The 18500-nt window shown below is 36.5% G+C and overlaps 1 protein-coding gene across 10 annotated transcripts in view; it reads right to left on the reverse strand.

The window, feature by feature from the left end:
* Window positions 1-384: 384 nt before the first annotated feature.
* Window positions 385-18500, reverse strand: part of LOC139948016 (potassium channel subfamily T member 2-like) — an 87840-nt gene continuing 69724 nt past the window's right edge. For 5 of the 10 annotated variants that reach the window (XM_071945978.1, XM_071945973.1, XM_071945975.1 and 2 more), the window contains 16 exons: window positions 16586-16694; window positions 16017-16125; window positions 15452-15601; window positions 14809-15191; window positions 13985-14291; window positions 12498-12533; window positions 10652-10757; window positions 9947-10119; window positions 9205-9276; window positions 8969-9103; window positions 8189-8300; window positions 7710-7811; window positions 7207-7419; window positions 6899-7019; window positions 5971-6058; window positions 385-5598 (listed from right to left, as the gene is read on the reverse strand). In XM_071945978.1, coding sequence (XP_071802079.1) covers window positions 5460-5598; window positions 5971-6058; window positions 6899-7019; window positions 7207-7419; window positions 7710-7811; window positions 8189-8300; window positions 8969-9103; window positions 9205-9276; window positions 9947-10119; window positions 10652-10757; window positions 12498-12533; window positions 13985-14291; window positions 14809-15191; window positions 15452-15601; window positions 16017-16125; window positions 16586-16694 — 2355 coding nt within the window. In that variant the 3' untranslated portion in view covers window positions 385-5459. Of the gene's footprint in view, window positions 5599-5970; window positions 6059-6898; window positions 7020-7206; window positions 7420-7709; window positions 7812-8188; window positions 8301-8968; window positions 9104-9204; window positions 9277-9946; window positions 10120-10651; window positions 10758-12317; window positions 12354-12497; window positions 12534-13984; window positions 14292-14808; window positions 15192-15451; window positions 15602-16016; window positions 16126-16585; window positions 16695-18500 lie in introns of all 10 variants that reach the window. The other 5 variants (XM_071945979.1, XM_071945977.1, XM_071945974.1 and 2 more) reach the window with 4 other exon arrangements.

Below are 18500 nucleotides of genomic sequence, written 5' to 3' on the forward strand. Positions count from 1 at the left end.
CTTACGTAATTTATGAGCCTCGAAGTGTGACGTCAGAATATTCAGGCTAGATCACACACCTATGTATAATTTGCATATAGAAAAAGAACCGTCCTTGCAAAGAAAAAATGGTATTTTTTATTTCTCAAATGTTTTAAAAATGTAGGACTCAAACCCCTTGTGATTTCTTTCAGTAGGCCAATTTGACAAAAATTGATAAAATTGCTGGATTTATTTTGATTTTTAGGTTTTTTTTACCATTTTTTTGGATTAAAATGCAAGACTTACCAATTGTGATTTTTCATTTTTTTTTTAAATAAATTGTATTACAATTTTAGGCAAAGCATTCATCAAATTTGGGTAATATTTTTTTTTAAAGGGGGATAAGTCTAGCAATTTTTATCACTTATGCCAATTCTTTTGCACCTTTTAAAAAGTTCTCACTCCAAATGTGTTCCTTTTGCATGCAGTGAAGTTGGTTGCCTTTAAAGTGCCTGGGAAAAGAGTCTGGTGCGGCATTGCCCTATAAGAAAGACACATGAAAACAATTATGTAGTTTTGATTTGTGTTGTACAGATCGTGTATTAAAAACATACTTTCCTCTAAAAGACAAACAAGTAAATGACGATGAGTGTCTTCATTATCATTCACACAATTGTTACAAGTGCAGCATTTTCCAAAAATTGGCTGCGAGTGTTTACACGTATAAACCAAGTCTCTGTCAAAATACCTTAGAGATATTCAGCATATCTTTGTCTTGTCCCTGGTACCTAGAACCAATCTTGCATACTGAATATCAGTTTATCCAAAAGAGAGCCAGACTATTTTCCCACCCAGCCTCGGTTTAGCTACATTGGTTTAAATAGGACAGGACCAAGATGGCTGACACTGTTCAAAGTCTTTTACATTTAGAAGAACACTTTTTTGAGTCTGCTCCAGTCACTATCCACCAAGCCCACCATCCCCAACACTTTATAACAAGCTAGTTTGTTTCCATTTTTGTGGTATGACAGTCCTGGAATTTCATCTTTTAGAGGGCTATAAAGCCATTTTCATTTTGCAAAGGGCACATCTAGAGTCTCTTGGAAACTATTTAAGGGACACCAAGTCCAGGGCCACCATTGCCCCCATAACAATTGTGTAATTACAGGCTTGGTGTCATATCAAAACACATCAAGTCGAACTCCATACATAACAAATAACCAGATTAAAGTTACCTTTTATACAACCATTTGTAGTAGTACATGAAACGTGTCAATTGTACATCTTAAAAATTTTGTTTGGCCTGAAAAATATCAACCCCTTTTTACATACACATAAAATCATTTATTAAACACGTACAAGAATAACAATGATCACTTCATAAAGTGCATGTATCTGTTAAAAATTATGCTCCCGGTGCATAAAATACAAAAAACAAAATTGACATACAAAAATGATGGAAAAACAGAAGGCTTCTTAAAGTACTATTCAAAACATCACACTGCAGACAAATGCACAAAAATCTGTGTTTTTCTTCATTTGCAGACAACAAAAGCTATTAGCGTTGATTTGAAAGTAAATATAACTAATAAAACTGGATTTACATACAGATTATAAAACTGGGGTGAAATATGTAGTTTGTATCCTCTCTTTGAAGTTTGAAAGACCTTTCTTTATATTTACCTGTAAATATTTGATTAACACTTAAACAATCTGAATATTCACACTTCATACAGTTACATGTAAAGATATACACTCAATAACAGTAATCATTGTTGTCTGAATAGAACATGGCGATGGGTTTAGAGTAAGTTGTCTTCTTCAGATGTTGTCTGTCTTCTTCGATTGTTGCTAAAAAAATAACTTCTTAAAATAAGCGAGTTAAAGAAAGTCAAGGTATTAATAAATGATGTGCTGGTTATGAAATTATCAGATCTTAAATTTGATTCTCGTGAAAATACTGAAATACAAAACAAATTTGAAAATATGTAAAACCTTTTGTTACTTCCCTCACCACATGATTCGTTTTTTCTTTTAAATTCCTCGTCTCTGAGACGAGACGTTGCTATAAAATATTTCCATCTATCATTGGGCAGCGATTTTGAATTTTGTCCATATAAACCCATGCATCAAAAATCACAAAAAACAGGCTGGTCCCTTTTGGTGTATAACTATCAGCACTATTACTACATAACGTAATTCAGGGAACCGAACAGAGATACCTAAAGCATGGAGAAGAATTCACATTTCAGAATGTAGCCACGACCTACATATTAGATTAGAACTCAAATGAGGATTATATTATTGAGAATTGAATTGAAACACACTTCCATCTCAATAAACAGTGATATTATTTCACACTAAAATTGTGCACCTTTTTGAAATATCATTAAATAGAAAATCCACTGATTACTCACTTGAAATATATATATATATTTATAATCCTTTGGATTTGGGTATATTAGTGCATTCCATACACTGGAATACTTAGTTATATATACAACGACAACAGGTGGAAGGTAGCGTGGTACCAGCCCACCACAGATATAACAAATGAATAGTGGTTAGGAAGGATGATAAGTGAGTAAGACACCAGTGATAACATCAAGACTCAAGAAGCACCCCCATCCCCAAACACACCAACTTTCACTGTCTAAACTTTTTAGTAATTGATCCCAATCCTTAAAATATGTTACAAGGTTTGGCTTATTATAAAGTACATTGATTAAATTGAATTCAAATTCCTCTGAGGGGGCTACTTGGTGTGAAGTTGTACTTATAGTGACAGGTGCATATAATGGTAAAGAAAGTCACTCAAGGTGTTCGTCTTTAGTTAGGTCTTCAACTCTTATCTTCCACCCCACACCCAAAAAACCCATTACTGAATAAAAAAAAACATACTTCTATTTTTTCAATGATTAAACCATGCGGATATGTGGCAGAGTGATTCCTCCGTGTTCTTCCCCTCTGGTAACAGAAGTGTCCCCCACTGACATTCTCCAAAGATTTCCTTAGATTCTCGGCACACAATGAAACACAATGGGAGGAGGGCACACACCCTGTCACATATCAAACACCAAATGAACGACCCAGTCTTACAGTAAACCTTTGAGACCATAACCCACACGTTAATATATATAGTCTATAACCATAAAATACAAGTTCTATGAGCAATGCAATTTAAACATCTTTGTAATACTTTTCCAACACTTAGTGGCAAGAAGTGGCATCTCTAAGAAACGGACACAATAAGTGATTTTATGATCATGATCACACATATTGTAGTCAAAAGATGCTTTTGCATTGAAAAACACGTTTTAGAAAATTTACAGTTTTGGGCAAAGTATTTTATAGCATTGCCAATATGAGCTACTCAAAATCCAAATGAAAGAATTGGTGGATTGGAGAAACTTGCATTAAAACATAAAAAAAAATTGAGCTGCTATATACAACAGAAATGACTGCAATAAAAATATCTTTGATTGACAGACTAAATTTGCATTGCAAATAATTTGCACAAAATCGAGGGCCACCATGCAATGATGTGAGTGATTTTTTAAAATATAAAACAAAAAATATTATTTTACAAAATTTGGTGAACAGGGAAACTCAACTTGCATTGCACATACAAATAAAATAAATAATCAGTTGCATTAATAATAATTGAAATGTTTCACATAAATGGGCAAGATTATTTGTTTTAATAGAGGGCAAAGTTTTGTCTTCAATGATTTGTGTTTCGACACAATCAAGTTAATGTAAACGAAACACCAACTCCATTGTCAACTGGTACTTAAAACAAGGTTGATATTGTCAGTACAGTCAAATCAAATGGTAGAAGCGTTTAAATTTTGTATTGTCTGTTAAAAACTTTGAAGCTTAATTTGGCAAGAGATAGTCAAGTAACAATTACAAGGTGTTGCAGACCAGCAGAGACTGATGTCTGGCTAAAGAGAGGTTTCAAAGTGGTTTTGTGAAACCACTGGGGGTTCCTAACGCCTATGCTTCACACAAATCACATTGTACTTGTAATTCCGATTCAATTTGTTCTTAACTTGTGAAAAGTAGGGAGAACTTTAAACATGGCAAGTGTTATGACAAAAATTCTCCTCAAAGTAAAACAAATTCATTGCACTTTAAAAGAAAAAAAACCAAAACAAAAAACAGCTGCAGCTGGTAGCTAATTCTCTATCACAAATCAGCCTTTCTATATGTTTTTATGGCAGTACAGGGAAAGTTTTCTTCCAACTGTAAGATCGCTCTCATTTAAAATCATTTTGACTGGTCCAAAACCACGTAGATTTCTATACAAGACTTTCTTTAGTTTGTGCTTTACATGTGTTGTGCTTGATATTGTTTTTAAAAAATGAATTTAAAAAAAAATGAATTTTTTATAGGAAATCTCTTCCACAAGAGATATAGGTAATTGTGCCTCGTGAGGTAATAAACAAAAAATAGTGTTTTTTTTATGCATCTATGGTTTCCTACGTCTACTCTATCAAGGACCAGCCCTGTCCTAATACTAGTCGACACGTTATCATCATATCACAGTGCTTCAGCCATTGTTATTATTTATCATTATACACTTTGAGCAAGGTGCAGAAAGCGTGCAACAACCGACCAGTTCATCTCGAACATGGTTCTAACATTTTGACCCTCAGACTCGGTACTTCTTAGGTCTCAACATAACCAAAGTTATGTTCTCAGCACACGCTTCCAAGGGTTGTCCAATTTGTTGTTTATTTACTTGTATAAATAAGTTTTATAACTTAGTTACACCAGTGACAATTGGTGTACCAATTTTGTACACAAAGGATTTTAGCAGAGTTACATTTTCTGCCCCTCCTAACCAGATCAATGACCCTGTTGATCGAAACCCCCTCTAGGACATGTGGCATGGTCCAGCTTAGGGTATCACGGCATATGCGCTGACTAGTGTGTACAATGTGGTCAACACAATACAAATAATCAAACATGTCAGAAAGTACTGACCGTGGCCCTCGTTTGAGGATCTCGTTTTAGCTTTGGAACATTCCAGTTCTTGTCCCAGTGAATGTCAGCTACCTTCTTGTCCTTCTGACCATTTCAACATCATATCTATTTTACCTTACATGTGTGTAAAATCAACCAGATCCAAAACGCCAGCCTGTCTCGTTCTCCATCTTTATTCAACTTAATTCAAGTTGATTTCCCTGGAACATTTTTCTTTTGCCAGTAAATACAGTCCTACATAGTGAATAATAATTATCATTACTCAACCTTCTGATGTGTTGCCAACCGGAATTCTTTCAGCTACTAAACATTTCCATTTATTCTTCAATGGCAGTACCAAATCCCTTTTTTGACGACCTTTCCTCCTAATCACCCTAGAAAATCTCATCGTAGGCTCTCCGAGTCGAGTCTTCCTACAAAAGTTTCTTTAAGTTGATGGACCATTCGTCAGATCTTGGACATGATAAATTCGTCAAGATTTTATCACCTTGTCTGCAGCGACTTGCTTATAGCTTGGTGTCGACGTTGCTTCCCTGTGGTTCTACCCTAGGCTCAGCCTTCCTTGGCTTTCTTCGGCTGCTGAATTTACGGCGTGGTGGCATCGGGGACGGTGTCTTAGGACCTCCTGCAGGCTTGATGATGAAGCTGGGGTAGAATAAGAGGGGAATAATCAAACATTGCTCCATACTGACCCATTGCACATTTGTGGGTTGGTATACTGCTTTATAATCAATATATAGTTCATTCCTATTTCAAATTGTTTTTGACAATTTTTTAAAAGAATTTGAATGAAAATTTTGAAGAGAAAAAAAAATGTAAGGGGAAAAAAAAAAAAAAATAAATAAATAATAATAATACAAATTTTGATGTAAACAAGGGTTGGTCGGTCGCTCAGGAGAAAAAGGAAAACAATTTTTTCCCACCTTATCAATTCAGAGTAGTAGCTGCATGCAGAGTAGTAGCAGCCAGTTTACCCCCAGTGTTTCAAATCCCACTAAATCTTGTATTTCTACTTACATGATATCATCCATCTCTAGTTTGAGATCAAAGCTGGGGTTGATCAAGACGTAGGATAGTTTGTGTCTCTTATCGCTTACTTCACTGTCTGTATGGGGGAGCAGAATAAACAAAATGATTATTATAGATGTTAAATTTGCATGGGGATAAAAAATATTAAATTTGGTTTTTACCCATACACCGATGTGTGTTAGCACTGTATACTCATGATAAAATGATTATTTTAAATAAGAAAGCTCAGTCACAAACATCGCAGGGAGTTTATGTCATCTGATTAGTCCAAGAATGATACCAAGGTAATGCCAAGCAAACATCTTAAACAATCAACCAAAATTTTGGTGGTCTAATTTGCAAAGCGCATAGTCTGGTTCTTCAAAGTATGAACAAATTATGTGTAAGAATCTAAAACAAATATATACATAGGGGCCTATATTATATCTAATTTTTAGGGCCACACAGGCAAAACATCTGACCTAGCATCTTTAAATTAAGTAATTTTTTTGTGTTAAAGGAACACGTTGCCTTGGATCGGACGAGTTGGTCTATGAAAAGCGTTTGAAACCGTTTGTTATGAAATGCATATGGTTAGAAAGATGTTTTAAAAGTAGAATACAATGATCCACACAAGTAGCACTCAACATTGTACGGTTTTCATTTTACACCGCGGACTAACACGGTCGGCCATTTATGGGAGTCAAGTTTTTGACCCCCATAAATGGCCGACCGTGTTTGTCGACGAGGTAACACGAAAACCACGCAATTTTGAGGCATATTTGTGTAGATCATTGTATTCTACTTTTACAACATCTTTCTAACCATACCGATTTTATAACAAACGGTTATAGAACGCTTTTCAAAGACCAACTCGACCGATCCAAGGCAACGTGTTCCTTTAAATAACAAATATTCGTTCTTATTTATTTCTTACCATATTCTTCTGGGGGGAGGTCTATTTTCTTCATCTTCATTCTGATGATGCTGGCGATCTCTTTCCTCTCATCAGACTGACCCAAGGAAGAATTATCGTCATCTTCTATGGTCACAGACAACTATAGAAAACAACAAACCACAATAATAGTAAGCATTTCTATGGCGCTCTACCATTAACAAAGCAAGAAGAAAAGGAAAAGAAAAACAACTTTACTCCTTAAAGTTAAATAGCTCTGACTTCCAATGTGAGTGCACACTTAAAACACTACATTTCCCAACACTTATACAAATGTCAATGTTCCATACCTCTGACTTGTTATCGGCGTGGCTGTGTGTCCTGTAAACACCAATGGGTATTTCATGCGTGGTAGAGCAGAGTTTTTGGTAGAGGCGGCCGTAGGTTCGAATCCACATGTCCTCGGCTATTATTCTCAGCTCACAGAGGTACCCTGAGCCAGGAGCTTGGTCCAACCCCAGGAGCAGACGGGTGAAACTGATCATGTAACTCTTTACATATGACTGAATGACAGAAAAGATTAACAATTAATTCATATAATAATAACAATTCTGCATCTGTACTCAGCGATTATTCACAATATTTTTTGGAGCAATTTGATTTTTAATTTTTTTTTTTTAAGCTGGATTTATTCACAAATTGTTGTTATAAATGATAGGTAGGCAGATAGATAAAATGGCTCATAGTCAAAAGAAAAGGCTCAAGATTGAGTTTGGTAAAACAAACTAAAGAAAGATTGTGTCAAATGACCACTGCAGGTACCCTTTTACTCCTGGGTGATTAGTAGACTTACCTGATAGAGTAGTGTATCCAACATGCTTGCACTGAACACATTGCCAGCAGAGAAAGGCAATCTGAACATGTAGGCAATATTAGAACCCTTCTGTTTCTCAATCTGTAATCAGAAAATAACAATAATGTTAATCAACTCGTTACTTAAATGTTTTAACACAAACAACCGTTGCTAGTGACCAACTTGTTTGACCACTCTTAGTGTGAAGCACATATTCTTACACAACAGAACTTTTTGTTCAAAGGCCAATTTTGCACATTCTGTTTTCATGTTCGTTGACAGCAGAATAAAGGCTGGTTCATGCTTCACAGAAAAGCAAAAGCAAAGCGTTTTTTTGTGTCACGGTTCGCAAAAAAATCAAAAGTTCGCATTTGCTTTAAAAAAAAAAATTTGACCCAGGAGATTTTATAATGTGACTTTTTCCCTGTTTTCTTGTACAATTCTTGTTGGTATTAGGGCGTGAGACGAATCTAGTTTACCTTTTGTTTGTCGGCCATTTTGAGTGCGTAGGTGTCCTTTGCTCTAAACTGCATGAATCTCATGTTTGATGGATGTGTTAGCTCGGTGATGATGCTCACATGTGGGAACAACCTTGAAGAAAATCATCAGAAACTATTGCATCTTTTTCTACTGATATAAACACAATCGTGCTAAGTAATATTTGGACCTGATTTCGTAGAGCTGCTTAAGCACAAAAACAGCTAAGCACAACAAATTAATGCGTACCAGAATAAGGTTACCGGCCAAACTACCATGTCAGATGAGCCATCTATTACTGGAATCCTGCTCAAGTCTGCTCAGCAACATAATTTAGGCAACATTTTATGCTTTACGTATGAGTTTAGGCACAGCTTTATAGAACTGGGGTTGATTTTACGAAGCGCTAAGATTCATCTTAAGATAAGTTCTCAGTGTTACCGTAGTGATACGTATTGTGACATAACACTTTGAGACACCTAGGCCCAATTTCATAGCGCTGCTAAGCACAAAAATTTGCTAAGCATGACATCTCTTCCTTGATAAAAAAAACAGGATTACCAACCAAGTTTACATTTGTTGCATATTGCTTGTTACCGTTCTTAGCTGTTGTTTGCTTATCCTGAAAATCATGTGGAAATTTTGATGGTAATCTTGTTTATCAAGAAAGAAATTTCATGCTTAGCAGATTTTTGTGCTTAGCAGCGCTATGAAATTTGGCCCTGTGTATCTGTAGACAAATCTAAGTTCCTTGTGCAATTCACCTCTAGGTTGTCACTTACTTGAAGAGTGTTTGTACAGCAACAATTTGATTAGCGTCGGCCATGTAGTCTTCATCCGCTAGTTTGGAACTCTCCTTGTCAACAACGACCACTGTATCAGCTTGAAGGATACCAGCCCTCAAGACATCATCGTAACTATAGGCAACCAAATAAATAAATCAAATTATTCAATGTGTCCTTCTCTTCTAGCAGTCAGCTCAAAAATAATTGTTGATGGAAGTTTTTTATTGACTTACTTTTCAATTGTTCCAATCATGTAGTAGACCATGGGGAAGGATAAGATGCAGTCCAAGAATGAAGAATCTGGCCTGAAAGACAGGAAAGGTACACAATGATATTAACAATAATATCAAAGTTGAAATTGTATGTATGTTTATCAAATTAATATCAACTGAGTGTCATTACACGACTGACTGTAAATGTACAATCAAATTAACTCCATTTATTGTGATTTGGGATTGAACAAGGACAAATATAGGAAAGCGGGATTTGAACCAACGACCTCCAAATTAAAATGCCGGTGCTCTACCAACCAATAAGGCCTATAGAGTTGCAACGAAAAATTCACAAGGTAGAGGTTGATAGATTCTCTACATCATTTCAAATAGACATCTGAAGGATTGGTCACTTCAAGGGTTGAATCTATCTCTGTGATTGCAAGTTTGCCTCTTAAAGAAAGTCTAGAGATCAATGAAAAATCCAGAATCAGTAAAAATCCTAATTAATCACTTGCCTGCTTCAAAAAAAGATTTGTTTGGGCTACAATTATTTTTTCCCAGAGGCCGTTGCCACCAACTCCTAGGGCTGAATCAGGGTTACCCCTTTTACAGTTCATATGGATGTAGGCTTGGGTATCATCAATAGATTGTCAAAACATCACTAAGTAGGCCTTCTATCACAATATGTCTGCATGAAACGTCTAAACGAACGACCACAACCTCGGCAAAAACATTGCCCAAAATACGAGAAGATTGTTACCTCTTTTCTAGAAGTACAACAATTGGCTTGAGGGTGTGTTTGGGTCGCCAGTGAGCCCTCAATGGTACTACAAAGTTGATCATAGCTAATGCAGCATACTCCGCAGCGATGATAATGTTATTATTTGGCCAGTTATACTCCGCTGCATGTCGGTAGCTGCAGTGTTCACACGGCTGGAAAGATAAAACAATACAAAATAAAATTTAAAAGTGAAATATTGTCTGGCAAACAAACTTTTTAAGCTTAGATAAATTACTGGAGAAAGGGCATAAGCACTGATGTGCAAAATTGTGTTTCAAGACAACTCAGTGTGAAAGTTTGACCAGTTTGTTTGCAATTCATTTAAAACCGGTTCATACTTTCTGCAAATGCGAATGCCAAGCGAATTATGGACACAGAAAAATCGATACACGCTCAACTTCCTTTTGAGACTCAATGAAACTTCGCTCCGCTCGAAGTATTCGCAGGAAGTATGAACTGGGCTTACACGTAAGTCATCACAGGAAAGTTAAACTCTGCATGAAATTGGGAAAACATCTCTTCAGGGTAATTCTAGCAACAAAAATGTAACAGTAGTGCCACATGATTTTTTTGTCAAGAGCCATTTTATAGCAATATATCGATATATCATTCTGTTTTAGAACATTGCACTCCCATTTGACCGAGTAATAATAAATATTATTTTTGCGAAAACAAATAGTTTACCTGATCCAGCTCCAAGCAGCAGAACTGTTTAGGTTTGGTGAGCAGGTGGCAGAGGGCGGGGGTGTAACCGATGTAAGGTAAGAAGGGCGGAGTTCCTTTAGTCCACCTGAGTCAATAACGTCACATCCGTTTTAATTAAAATGTCAACAAGGTCGAATTCAAGAAATAAAAGCAAAGACAATATTAAGTTATGATAAAAAAAATGAATCAAGTTGTAACACTAGTGATGTATGTTTGATGTTTACGTATGAGTTGAAGTTTTGCATGGTATGACATGGTTTTAACGCGTCAATTAGAAATAATTTTGAAAGACAGATTAAATTAACTACCAGTGCACTACAGCATGGCATAAGCAATTTCTGACAATTTTATTTCTAGCCTAAATGTTAAGTCTTAAATACACCAACAAGAGCCATTAGAAATAAAACAAATACAAATTTTGAAAACAGACAAAATTTTGTTTCAGTGAAGACTGTGAATATATTTGATAAAACAAAATGTGCGCTCAATGTGAGAGAAGGTGAGTAAACAATAGGACGTGAAGATGTTTGGTGCATAGTGGAATAAAATGTGTGCGTCTTTATTTCAAATATTGAGCATGGATGACAATGAATCAGGAAACACTGTTATTAAAAATATGTTTAAATGACACTGATTTGACATCTTGGGTCAGAAATAACCTAAGTTGCAAGAATTTGCTCTTATTGCAGCCAACTTTGATTTCTTCAATTCAAATTGATGTAACCAGAGAGAGGCTGGGTGGCAAAATAGTCTGGTATCTTGTAATGTAATACTTGTTTTAGTCATTGTTGTTTACAGGAAACAACTCAAAGGTGGAACCGTCACATAAAAAGATCTTGCGGTCAAATTTCAGCACGGTTTGTGCTGGAGGAAGAATTTGGCAAAATGCATACATGCTACATGCATACTTCATGTTATTTAATTATTGCAAAAATTGTTCTATCTAATCCTGTTTTACCCAACAACCCAAAGGGAAGGTATATAAGGAAAGGGTTGTTAAAAAAGCCTGTAAAATAATGCAATGATACTTGACCAGACGCAAACATTAGCTAGATACATTTTAACAGTTATACAGTGTTCAGCATTAGTTATTCAACAAAATGAAAGTAACTGGGCTTATCATGAGCAGCATTAAAACAGTTGGAAAGGTTTGACTTTTGCTGAAAAATCATGGCTGCTGCCAACAGCAATAACTGACATTAACTTCAAGATATCAAAAAGGATGATCCAATAAGATCCAATACAACTCTGATCCCAATTACTTCAAGCGAGGAAAAGGTATTTTTTACCACATTGGAAGAGTAAAAGTGCCTCAATTTGCTCTCAAGTTATCTTGCACAAATGTTTAAGTGAATTTTGATAGGTTACCAGCCCAGTTACTGACATGTTTATCTGCTAAAGCAGTCTAGGTCCCATCCAGAATGTGCCAGCCATTGAAACATTAGTCACGTCTTGCATTCGAGACAAAGAACTAAATGGCAAATTTTGACCTTTAAAACAAATGCTTTTCAACTGTTTCTACAGTCAATCACCAATTTGAAAAACAAAATTTGGAAAACTTGCGGCTGGCACATTTCTTTAGGGTCAAGCTTACCAAAAATATGAATAAAAAACAAGTGACATTGCGATGATATTAACTCCTTACGCTTTTGCTTGGATCATGCTGGCATCCAGGGTTTGGCTGGAAATGGGTATGCATGGGAATGGGAAATGGAACAGCCAAGGGGAATATATGAATGTATGAATATTAATGAACACAGAGCAATCCAAAATGCAAAATGTCTGATTAGTAGTGTGTGCCTCAAGCAAAATGTTAAACCCTTACATTCTGACTCCACTCATGCTAGCTGCCAGCTGGTCGCTGATTAAGTATGCACAGAAAATGGAATAGCCCAGAAAATATGAATATTTAATTTAGCAGAAGTTTCTAAAATCCCAACTTTCTCATGCGGGTTTCGTGTTTATGAATTACACAAATCAACATAAAAAATCCACAAATTTTATTTCCCACAGAATCCATTCTGACAGTGGATGGAATCATGCTTTCTAAAATTTAGAAACTGCCACAAAATTAAAGGCAGTGGACACTATTGGTAATTACTCAAAATAATTATTGACATAAAACCTTTCTTGGTGACGAGTAATGGGGAGAGGTTGGAAGTATAAACATTGTGAGAAACGGCTCCCTCTGAAGTGCCATAGTTTTTCGAGAAAGAAGTAATTTTCCATGAATTTGATTTCTAGACCCCAGATTTAGAACTTGAGGTTTCGGAATCAACCATCTAAACGCACACAACTTCGTGTGACAAGGGTTATTTTTCTTTCATTACTATCTCGCAACTTCGATGACCGATTGAGCTCAAATTTTCACAGGTTTGTTATTTTATGCATAAGCTGAGATACATTAACTGTGAAGGCTAGTCTTTGACAATTACCAATAGTGTCCACTCCCTTTAAGAGGAAGTTTATTTTTTTCTCCCAAATGACAAGTGCCCAAATTCAATTTACACACCAAGTGATGATGCAGGACAAAACAATGTTCATCCGATGCAAAGTATTATGTGATCTTTAAGAGAATTATTTACATTAAGGTAATATAACACTAACAAAATATATTTGCATGAGTTTTTAAAGCATTAATAGTATTAACTGTGCAACAAAAATGTTTCAAATCAAAGAAAGCTATTTGTTGGTTAATGTCATACAATTTTTTAAAAAGCAAATTACTGAAAACACTCAACCAAAATTATTACCCAGTCAAGCAAATATAAAGCGGTGGAGACTGGAGAATAGTTGGTTGATTAGTGTGGAAATACAGTTATTAAAATGGACGGGTTTGTAAAGAAAATCAGGAAATGCTATCTCAAGAGAAATAAAACTGAAAATAGGTTGCAACCAGTGACTGATACTCTTAAATAAATATTGCGTTAAAAATGTATTGGTCTTTGTGGGTATGGGGAGGTGAAAGGGTCAGAGGTTAGGGTAACCTTGTTCATTATTAAATACGTACAATTTGATAACAATAAAAATAATTAAAAATGATCTCACTACAGAGTGCGAGAGGACCCGGAAGGGGGCACTGCAGGTAAATTAAAAACGCTTGCGCAAAAATAAATTCAAGGTTTATCAACTGGACTTTCCATGGGACAGGCCTTCGTGAAGAATATGACTGTTTCCAAATTGGTCGCTACAGCCTCTGATTAGCCACCAATTTGGTCACAACCTAACTATCCACAACATGAGCAACATTGCCTCTAAAGTGTCTCCAGAAATAAAACCTCCAATAATGGATCAGGAAATAAAAGTACTTACGGATCCTCCTCATCCCACAGTTGTACGTCTTCAGTGTCAACAAGATCAACTTGCTTCTGAGCATGAAGCAACTTCTCATCTCGTGGCTGCTCATCCTCTGGATCCGATGACATCATCTCCAACACTGGCATGATGGATGGCCGGCGCCCTCTGTTGGCAGCAGCGGGCATCAGGAAGCCGTTATCGCCGTCCTCGCCCGCTGGGGGCATGAGGTGGTTGCGATCCATGGAGGAGGTGCCTGCCATCATTTCCAGGGAGGTACCTGAGGGGGAATGGAGTGGAGAGGAACGAAGGAGATATGGGTACTCTAAAGGGAGGCGGAGGAAGATGTGATGTTTGAGACGGAGAGAAACAAATATAAAGACGTTTCACGAGGAAGGACAACTGGACTTACAAAGACTGTACACTACACTACGGTCCACTACACAAACTACTCTGAGCTGAAAACACGTTCACAAATAAGTAAGCCTTACACGGTGAAGGAAAATAACAAGCTATTTAATTTAGCAAGAAAGAACTAAGAATTTCAAACAACAAGAGATTTTGAAGCAACATTTTCACTGACCGGTTATTGTGACCGGTTATGCTATAGGGAAAGCTAGAAGATTTAAGTAAAAATCGTAACATGTCTATGCAGGGCGACTCATGGACTAAATTGTGAGGTTACGACGTCTGTCCTTGTCCACGATGGTTGGGTCAGGTGCATAAATTCTGAACCAATATATCCCCTCTCTTTGGACACAGCCATAAATAAGATGATTGATGTACGTTAACTACCACAAACCAAAATGACAGGTGTTTAGTAAACAGGTGTTAATTAATACCTGATGATTCTCTACCTTCAGGGGACATGTAACTCTCTCTTGCTTTGGCTGGACTGGTGGTAGCTGATGCTGCAGGAGATCCTGGTTTCCCACCGATGTGATGTAACTCCAGTGCCAATGTCCCTACGCTAGCGATGGCACTCTCAACCTTGGTCATCCCGCCGTTCTCAGGCGGCACATAATTCGTCGTCTTGCTGCTGTCTGTCTTCTCCTTTTGTTGATCCTCACGAGGATGGCGTAAGATGAAGGCGGAGTTCTCCTCCTTAGAAATGTTCATGTAGAAGCAGATGTCTGTACTGCGCATGATGTGACGGGGGCCGGGATTGAGCTGGATGGTGGCTCCCTCGTCAGTCTTCTGGATACCTATAAGGGCCACTCCGAATCTGAAACATGTACATAACAAACTTAGTGTGTGAGAAGCGCTTAAGTTATGATGGGCTGTGTGTGTGGGCAAGTTTAAGATAAGATTTCAGGCTATGTATGGTGGAAACAAACTAAATATTAAGTTAGGTTTGTAGTGACACTATGTAAAATCTACTTTGTGAGTAGTGGTGGCTCTGAGAAGAGCCGGTTTGTACTGCTTTAACAGACAAACTTGTTCTGGAGCACAACCAACTGGGTCTTTGCATAATGATGTACTTACTTTTTGTGAGCGTGGAATGATGCATAAGTAAAGCTCTTGCTCTCATACTCTCCAAAGAATCTACTGTCACCAAGCTTGATGTGGTACACCTCGTTGCCTGAACATCGTCCGTATGTACGCTGCCACTGTGAATTGGAATCACTGCCTTCCCTGGGTAGCAGAAAATCATAAAATTGTTATCTTCACAAATTTGTTTGTTATGAAATTAACAACTTCAATTTTGAGACTTCAAATATCAACAAGAGGATTAGATTGAATTATAGTAGCACAGGACACCCTGAAGCAAACTCAGGGGGTGAGATTTGCGTTCTTAAAGTTTAAACCAAAGATGTAGAGGGAGAGGAGCTTTTTATCTCGGTGAAATGTCAAAAACTGTACAGCTGGATGGGCCTTGGAACATTTTTCAGCAGATTGGTACATTTTTCTTCTTCTTCAACTCAGTGAATAAGGGACCTACATATAGTGTTGACATTTAGATGTTTAAAAACAATTATCTGATAACTATCTGAAGACTTCTAGTGGCAACAAATGAGATTAAAAGGCAGAATATCGTGGCTGTACTTACTGTCCCCTTGAAGTGTGTATGAGTAGGGTGACGAATGTTGAGGTGGCAGGACACAGACAGTTGTTGGCCAATAAAGCATACTTGAATTCATCCTCACACACCACATGGTCTGCAAAAAAAAAATTAAACAATAACACCTAATTAAGGTATATTTAAGGGCATATCAGAATTGGCAGCTACATCTATAAATACTGCTAAAGGTGGTTGCTAAGGTAGTCCTATAGACGATGTGACCTATGTTTACATTCAAATCGCCCTCTGTTGACAAAACACTATTATACGTCATGTTTCGCCGGGCAAAGAACTGCGTAGTCGAAGTAAGATTGCGTACACTTTCTCGCTGGCTGCCAAAACACAAAGGTTTTGCCCGGCGGTATGTGCGCGACCATCATGTTATGGTTTTCGTGTGACGTCAGAGGTCACATCAGCTATACTTCATAAATGATGGCATGGCAATGCATTCAGAGCCATAGCTGTAGTCACAAATTCCTACAGATAACAAAAGATAAGTGTTTCTAAAATTATTAAAATGTAAATGCGGAGTGAATTTACTAAGAGTTCAAAGTTACCTGCAAACTGCACATGGAATCTATTCTCAGGCTTGAGGATCTGGACATACAACGACACATTGGGGGCAAAATCCTTGACTGACCATGTTCTTAGAATTGTCTGCTGATCCTGCGAAAATAAAGAGCCAAGAAAGCTTATTCACCTCTTAACTTACAACTTCTCCGAACAAGATTTTAAAACATTGGTTTCTCTCCCTGACTTTCACCTCTGTTCAAATCCCAGCTCAAACTAGAGCTTTCCTTATGGCTTAAATCGGAGATGAATTTGGGAAAAGGAACATGAATTCTGCGTTTCTAATTTAAGAATAAGTTGAAAAGTGATTTGGAAATAACAGGGTGCTTCTTTGAAGGTTGCCTGTAAAAAGCTAAATTACTGCAATTGGAAATACTAAACAAAAGTTTTAATAGTTTTCCTACAAATTATACCAATCTGTAACAGTTACCTTCATATTGTGTGAGTAATTAAGGTTTAGTAGAAATGAAAATGAAATCAATCTGCATGCAGACCACAGTTCAACTTATAACACTGATTGTTTTAAACCCTATTTTAGAAGAAAGAGTTTATCAAGCCCTTCTAAAACACTCTTAAAAAAAATAACATGAATGCATTCAGTACAGTCCACGTTTAGATAGCAGACAGATAATCTTTTAGGTATTACGTACATGTACCGCAACTTTTATTCTACACGCATGCAAATCATCAGTGTTTCATTTCTGGATATATGTTTTCCAAAGTTTATTAAAAAAACGCCATAAATTTTCAGGATAAAAAGGAAAAAAAGGTTACAATGCATATGCCTGACACTAACTTGCTACTGAATAAGTTCAGAGTATAATGTTGAATGACTCAACAAGCAACATTTTAAAAATTAAAATGGGTGCAATTCATACAATTTTGCACTTTGAGTCAAAGAGTTAAAAACCCTTGTTGGTTAAGATTAGGTAAAAACAAAACCGAGAAAAAAAAATAAAAAAAATAAAATAAATAAACAGAAGATGCAGATAGAGAAACCATGCATGTAAAAATGAGCACGTTGCCTTAGATTGGTCAAGTTGGTCTTTGAAAAGCGTTTCTAACCATTTGTTAAAAAATGCATATGGTTAGAAAGATAATTTAAAAGTAGAATACAATGATCCACACAAATTTGCCTCGAAATTGTGTGGTTTTCCTTTTACTTTGCTAACTTACATGGTCGGCCATTTATGGGAGGCAAAAATTTGACTCCCCAAAATGGACGACAGTGTTAGTCGACGAGGTAAAAGGAAAACTACACAATTTTGAGTGATACTTGTGTGGATCATTATATTCTACTTTTAAAATATCTTTCTAACCATATGCATTTGATAACAAACGGTTACAAACGCTTTTCAAAGACCAACTCGATCGATCAGAGGCAACGTGTTCCTTTAACTTCAAAAGATATACTATTGTTTGAAACACATTTACAAATTATTCATTCAAATATTTCAGGATTTGGTGTAAGATGCACTTATTGAACAGTGAGGGTACTCAAAAGATTGTGTACTTTCAATGGCAAGCAGCTCAACTCTCAAAGCCAAATATTACTGTTAATTTTCGGCATATTCTTAAAAAAAACAACCAATTCAAAATGTGAACATTTTCATGGGGGAATATAAGCTGTAACTACTTGGTGAAGTGTACCATTGTATTAATCAATTATTGTCAAATCATAAACACCTTTAATTAGTTTCCCACTTTGCTACAAATTTGTCCCAAAACACCATTGCAAATTGTGCAGAAAAATTAATTGTTGTAAATGAAAAATATGTCATTTATGATAGTAAAAAACATTTGATCCGCTCTAACAAAATAGTTCCAAAGTCATCTTAAGTCGTATTGTGTCAGTAAGGGAGTTATGATTGTTTAAGAAGCCAGAACTAAGAAAGTATGAAC

This window comes from Asterias amurensis, chromosome 15 (genome assembly GCF_032118995.1).
Source record: "Asterias amurensis chromosome 15, ASM3211899v1".
In the NCBI taxonomy this organism is placed as follows: domain Eukaryota; kingdom Metazoa; phylum Echinodermata; class Asteroidea; order Forcipulatida; family Asteriidae; genus Asterias; species Asterias amurensis.